A 7,189-nucleotide genomic window follows, 5' to 3' on the forward strand; every position below is an offset into this window, starting at 1 on the left:
CTAGACTCACTCACAACAAACATCACAAGTCACAGACACCAAAAAACTATAGAATAATCACACACACACGTTCACAGGGGAGTAAAAGCCGAAAGGCTACAGACTCCCCCACACACACTTCCCCAAAGAGGGGAAAGTAACAGATGTAAGCAGCAGGCTGCGCCGGCACGCAGTCTGCGCCGAGCCGCCGCAGCGCCAGGTCGCTTGGGCTCTCCGCAGCGCTTTGTCCGTCGCGCGCCTTTGTTCACGAGCGCCTTTGTTCTCGCGCGCCTTTGTCAAGGCACGCGGGCCGAAGGTGGCCACGTGGCAGAAGCGGTAGCGGACTTCTCCAGCTAACGACTCGCTTGCGAGTTCGTCTAGCGGCAAAATTGTGTGTTACCGTTATCGTGGCTGCAATACAAATTGATCAGCATCAATTTGTATTGCGCCTAGGGACTGTTAGGGCACGCCGTGAGTCAGGACCCCCTTCACGTGGGACCAGTCCGCGCTCACTCGCTTAGCACCCACCCTCAAGAGCTCCTGTCTTCCCCATGGAAGGCAATAACATCGCTGCGAACGTCGCGGCGGTGGTCGCCGCGTCAGAGCACGCTCTGGCGGCGGCCTCCAATGCTCCGACCCCCGCGACCGCTCCTCCAGGGTATCGCCCACTCACAACGGTCGAACTCTTTGTTGTAATGAACCGCATGGCCAAAGCCGCCACCGCCTCTGAACGCGAGGCCGCGGAAAAGGCTTACATAAGGTTCTTACAGTACGACCTCGCCGCCGCACTGCCAGGCGCAGCCAGTGAAGAGGCCAAGGTACCGCCGGGAGCCCCGCCAGGCGTGTCCACGCAAGAGGACACTGCACTGCCGGAGGCGGCCCCGAAGGGAGCAGAGCCACCAGGCGTGGCGTCTCATGCACCCACTGCCCTGCTGGCTCCCCCCACGGTACAGGCCAGTCAAGAGGCTGCTGACCTGCCAGCAGCATCTCACGAGGACGTCATTCCAGAAGCCAACCTGGAAAAATTAATCCACGATGGCGAGGCTATGGAAGTCTCACTCCCATCGCGAAAAAGGCCGGCGGATGACGATGAGTCGTCCGAAAACACCCCTTCTTCTGCCCACAGAATGCCGCAGCAGAAGAAGAAGCAAACCGCGCCTGAAGGCGCCACAGAAGACATTGAAGCAGAGGAGGAAGAAGATGAGTTTGTCGTCCCCAAGCGGAAGCACACGGCTCGGGCAAGGAAGCTCGAGCAGGTGCAGCCGCTCCCGACGGCAAACTCGTTCGAGTCCGCCCCAATCGACACCGAGGCTATGGAGGAAGCGCCAAGGCCGCCCAAAAGGGTGGCCCCACCACCAATCAATGTCCTTTGGAAGGACACCTTCCGAGCCTTCCTAGAAAAATTCTCTGATGGTGTGTCCGCACCACCCAAAATAAAGTCCCTTGGGCGCGAGATGTTGCGCATCACACCTGCAAACATGGACGACTACCGCGCAACCATGAGTAAGATTCGGGAGGAGGGGCTGTTCTGCTACACTCATGATGCAGAGCGGCTCCCTCTCCTGAAGGTAGTCTTCCGCCGTTTGCCCATGAGTATGGAACCTGATCACCTCAAGGAGGAACTCCTCGCCCTGGGGTACAGCGTTAGATCAGCAGGCCTCATGAAGTCACCCAGGACACGGAGGGACATGCCACTGTTCCTCGTTGTCCTGGTGGACAGCATCGAGGCCAGAAAGATATTTCAACTTAAAACAATAGCCACAGTCGACGTAGAAGTTGAGCCGCTCCGGGCCAAGGGGCGAAGAGCACAGTGCTTCTCGTGCCAAGGCCTGGATCATGTGGCACACTTCTGCACAATGCCTGCCCGTTGCGTCAAATGCGCGGGCTCCCATCAAAGCAGAGACTGCAAAAAGAGCAAAGATGAACCGCCGAAATGCTGCAACTGCAGTGAACAACACGTGGCCAGCTACAGGGGCTGCAACCTATTTAAAAAGACCAGGCGCCGCGGACGCGGACGTGGAACGTCACGCCCAGTCCAGCAAGGCACCAGCTATGCCACAGCCGCAAAAGGCGCGGCCCCAGCCCACCAGGAGCGACAGCAAGCACCCCCAGACGCCACGAACAAGCCGGCTGCCACAAACCAGTCACCAGCAGCCCAGCCAGGCCCCACACCACCCGCAACAAGCACCAAAGACTGCAGTCAGGGCCCACTGCGTCCCACCCCCAGCTCCCCACACCAAACATGTCAGGCAAACGCACAGGTGGCCAGTCGCACGGCACCTGCTGCACACATCCCACCGGTTCGGAATACTGCAACAGCCATTCCTGAACCCCACAATAAACCCTGTTTGGAGACAACACAGCTAAATGCCCTCCTGCACTCGCTGACGTCAATGCTCCAGCAACTCCCAGTACTAGTGCAGGCAGTCACGGCGGCCCTCCAGGCCAGCACCGTCCCAGCCCCACACCATGGATAACCCGCACATACATGGGCTAACCGTCTGCGGATTCAACGCAAACGGCCTGGTAAGGCAACAAGGTGAGTTTCGCAACTTTCTGCAGGACGAAGCAGTTGATATATGTCTCGTTTGCGAAACCCACCTTAAGCCTGGAGTCCAAGTCAGGGCAGCCAATTACGCCTGTTACCGCTATGATAGGCCGACTGCCGGTGGTGGGACAGCCGTGTATGTTCGACGTGCACTGATGCACCATGCCACCCACCTCCCTGACCTAGTATCGGTGGAAGCCACAGCAGTCAGCGTGTCCACCGCAATAGGACAGATAACCTTCGTTGCTGCCTATAAGCCCCCACGCGCTACTCTTGCCGACCAGGATATCGACGCGCTACTGGCGGCTGGGGGGCGGGTTTTCATTGCGGGTGACTTCAACTCGAAGCACGCGGAATGGAACTCCCGCCTCACAAATGCCAATGGCCGCCGTCTCCTCAGAGCTGCCCAGAGAAACGGCGCCATAGCTCTGGGGCCATTCGAACATACCATCTTCCCAGCCCGCCAGGATCTGTTGTCCGACGTGCTGGACATAGCAATTCTCAAAGGTATAGGGCACCACATCTCCGCATCGACGCGCTGTGCACTGTCATCAGATCACGTCCCAGTGATCTATGACGTGGACATCGTCGGTGCGGCCCTTCCGCCACGTCGTCCGAACTTCAGGAACCTAAACCGAGAGCGCTATCAGGAGGAGGTCCTCCCTCTCCTGACAGACGCCCCAGACCCTTCTGAGGTTGGCACGGACACTGCCCTGCAGTACCTGAGCGAAAAACTGCTCCAGGCCGCCGAGGCAGCCTCACCGCCTCCCGCACAACATCCACTGGTAAACTCCCGTCGCCTCCCGCCCGAAATCAGGGAGACGATCCGGGAGAAAAACCGGCTCTTTCGAGAGTGGCAAATTACACGCCAACGTCACACGAAGGCCCGGCTGAACCACATGCGCCGGGAGATCAAGGCTGCAGTCGAGGCCCACCGAAACAGGGAATGGGCGGCCCTAGTGGAAACCCTTGACCCTGCTGACGGCAACGCCTGGCGCGTCGCAAAATCATTTTTGAGACGACGTAGGCGCGTCCCACCAATTCAGGTAGGCCAGGAGGTCTTCAGCCACCCCGATGAAAAGGCGAACGTGTTGGCCGACCACTTCGCGGCGTCTTTCACGCCCGTGGCGGACGTCGTGGACGCCGATCACGTTCGCCTGGTAGAAACACAGCTCCCCACCTTCCTAGCGGCCAGAGAAGACGGAGACAACATTGAGCTGATAACAGTGGAAGAAGTGGCCCTGCAGCTACGGACAATCAGCCCAAAAAAGGCGGGAGGGGATGATGGCATCGTCGGCATCCTCCTGCGCGAACTCCCAGCAGAGGCATACCAGACGCTCGCAGACATCTTCAACACCATCCTACGCACGGGAATCTACCCTTCCGAGTGGAAACACGCGGAAGTGGTAGCAATCCCTAAGACAGACAAGGACCCCCGTCTGGCGGCCTCCTACCGCCCGATCAGCCTCCTGCCCACACTCTCGAAAGTATTCGAGCGCCTCTACGCCAAACGCCTCCTCAGACACGTGGAGGCCGAACATCTGCTTCCAGATGAACAGTTCGGTTTTCGCAGGGGCCACTCCACAGTACACCAACTCATGCGTGTCGTGGAGGAAGCCATGAGAGCCCTGGAGACCCGGGAATACCTTGGGGCGGTGTTCCTGGACGTCTCTAGGGCATTTGACTCCGTGTGGCACGACGGGCTCGTGTACAAACTATTCGTGCACGGGATCCCGACGTCGCACGGGGTGCTACTGAAGTCCTACCTCGAAGACCGGACCTTTCATGTGCGCCTTGAGGAGGGTGTGTCTACTCAACGACCGATCCAGGCTGGAGTGCCGCAGGGGTCCGTACTCGGCCCCCTGCTGTACTCCCTCTACACTGCAGATGCTCCGCGAGTGGCGCGGGTGTCGCTCGCATTATATGCCGACGACACTGCGCTGCTCGTCCGGAGCATGAACCTGCAAGAAATGAGACGGCGTCTCCAGCTAGGGTGTGAGGCTTTAGGAAGCTGGTCGACGAAATGGCGGCTGAAATTTAATGCTGCCAAAAGTCAGGCAGTAATATTCACAAAGAGAATGCTGCCTCGTGACTTAGAGCCGGTGACGATCACGGGAGGCCCCATCCCGTGGTGTAAAACCGCGAAATACCTCGGGGTAACCTTAGACCAGCGGTTAACATGGCGCCCCCACATACAGGAGGCAAAGGGTAGGGCTGCAGGGCGTCTTCGTGTCCTGTACCCTCTACTCAACCCGACTTCGACGCTTCCCCCTCGCCACGGCATCACCCTATACCTGGCACTGGTTCGCCCGGTGCTGGAGTACGCTGCCGTGGTGTGGGGAAATGCGGCCGAAACCCACATTGTTGAGCTCCAGAGGGTGCAGAACCGAGCACTTCGGCTCGCCCTCCGTCTTCCCTGGCGCTACCCAACTGCCCAGCTACACCAACAAACTGGTATACCTCTGCTGAGAGATCGCTTCCGACAATCAGCGCGACAGTTTTATCAAGAGGCCCACAGGTCTCACAATAGGCTCATCCAGGCACTGGGCCACCAAATCCACCACAGGCCGACCACACGTTGGCCCGACCTGTTGCAAGCATAAAAACCTTGCAACAACCAATGGATGCAACGCATCCGATAGGCCAGCCCGAAATAAGTCAGTTCCCTCCCACATCTTATAAGTAAATATTTGCAGGAATAGCACCCGATGCTCACCCTGCCCCTTCACGAGCAAAGGACCGCTCGCAAGTAAAAGTGAAGTGAAGTGCGCCGGCACGCACTCCGCTGCTCGACTCGCTGCCGCTCGCACCGGTCGTTTTCGTTTCCGTTTCGTGTGCACCGTCGCTAGCCCATCGCCATGTCCGGACGCGGAAAGGGAGGCAAAGTCAAGGGCAAGTCAAAGTCCCGCTCAAGCAGGGCCGGGCTCCAGTTCCCGGTCGGCAGAATCCACCGCCTCCTGCGCAAGGGAAACTACGCAGAGCGCGTCGGCGCCGGGGCGCCCGTCTACCTCGCCGCCGTCATGGAGTACCTCGCGGCTGAGGTGCTCGAGCTGGCCGGAAACGCGGCCCGCGACAACAAGAAGACGCGCATCATCCCGCGCCACCTGCAGCTTGCCATCCGCAACGACGAGGAGCTCAACAAGCTCCTGTCGGGCGTCACCATCGCACAGGGTGGTGTCCTGCCCAACATCCAGGCCGTCCTGCTGCCAAAGAAGACCGAGAAGAAGGCCTAAAGGAGGCCAGGCAATCGCAGCGCCGCGTGCTCCCCTGCACGCAACGCGCTTTGCCGGCTCGGCTCGGCCCACAACAATCGGCCCTTTTCAGGGCCACCACACAAACCTACGTCCAAAGCAAAATTTCAGTCGTCCTCGCCGCACCTTGTTTTGTTTCAACTTTGCACTGTCACAGCACAGCCGCCGCCGGCGCACGTCCGCCATCTTGTCGTCCACACAGCCCGTGTGGCCCAACACACACACACACATTTTGCACGGTCGCAGTCGCCTTCCAAACCGACAACGGCAGCAATAATGACCATTGTTAAAGGGAGGCGTGTCGACACACCGCCCTCCACTCCCGCGCGCAACGGCCGTCGACACGAACGAAACAGCTGATCCGGCCGCCTATGCCCACACGCCTTGCCTCGGAAACCCCAACGCCGCCGCAAACAAACACACAGAGCCAAACCACGCAAGCAAATAATCACCGCCTCTCGCACAACAACACACAGCCCGCCATCTCCGTCGCGATCGATACAAAGACACACAAACGAAGCAGCTCCACACACAGCCAGCCACATGACACGTTTCCTTTCCTTCTCCCCTCCCAGTCACATCACGTCGCTCAAACGGAAAGAAAGAAAGAAACAAACAAACACACGCAGCAACAACACAGACTCTTTCGCACTTTTCAACTTCCGAACAGTGTGGTGGCCCTGAAAAGGGCCGTTTTCTAGTCTCTCCCACCCACAAGCACGGCCGCGGGAAGGCCAGCGCCCGCTGCGACGCAGCCTAACCGCCGAAACCGTACAGGGTGCGCCCCTGCCTCTTCAGGGCGTACACCACGTCCATGGCCGTCACAGTCTTGCGCTTGGCGTGCTCAGTGTACGTCACCGCGTCGCGGATCACGTTCTCCAGGAACACCTTCAGCACCCCGCGGGTCTCCTCGTAGATCAGACCAGAGATGCGCTTCACGCCGCCCCTGCGAGCCAGGCGGCGGATGGCGGGCTTCGTGATGCCCTGGATGTTGTCGCGCAACACCTTGCGGTGCCGCTTGGCGCCACCCTTGCCGAGCCCCTTTCCTCCCTTGCCGCGGCCTGTCATCCTTCCTTCCTCGGGCAAAGCAAAACGTGCACAAACAGCAGCTGCAGCGGCTGGCGAGTCGGCTACGGTCTGCGCCCAGCGCGCCCGCCGCCCCCCTATATAGACTCTGGCCCGCCCTCCCCCCACCACGCGCAACCGAGGGCATATAAGCGCAGCACGGAGGCGCGCGGGCCCGTTGTCAAGGCAGCACCGGACGCCGCGCCGCACCTAACCTCCACGCACGCCGCTCCGCTACCGCTACCGCTACCGCCATGGCCCGCACAAAGCAAACGGCCCGCAAGTCCACCGGCGGAAAGGCGCCGCGCAAACAGCTCGCCACCAAGGCGGCGAGGAAGAGCGCGCC

General features: G+C 59.9%; 1 protein-coding gene across 1 annotated transcript; it reads left to right on the forward strand.

Moving 5' to 3' along the window:
• Positions 1-530: 530 nt before the first annotated feature.
• LOC126446484 (nascent polypeptide-associated complex subunit alpha, muscle-specific form-like) lies at positions 531-2,178 on the forward strand (the record flags this gene model as incomplete). The annotated part of the gene is made up of 2 exons (XM_050090981.1): positions 531-1,482; positions 1,880-2,178. Coding segments are annotated over exons 1-2 (1,251 nt in total), but the record flags the coding sequence as incomplete, so codon positions are not given.
• Positions 2,179-7,189: the final 5,011 nt, after the last annotated feature.

Source organism: Schistocerca serialis, unplaced genomic scaffold, assembly GCF_023864345.2.
Source record: "Schistocerca serialis cubense isolate TAMUIC-IGC-003099 unplaced genomic scaffold, iqSchSeri2.2 HiC_scaffold_395, whole genome shotgun sequence".
Lineage (NCBI taxonomy): Eukaryota > Metazoa > Arthropoda > Insecta > Orthoptera > Acrididae > Schistocerca > Schistocerca serialis.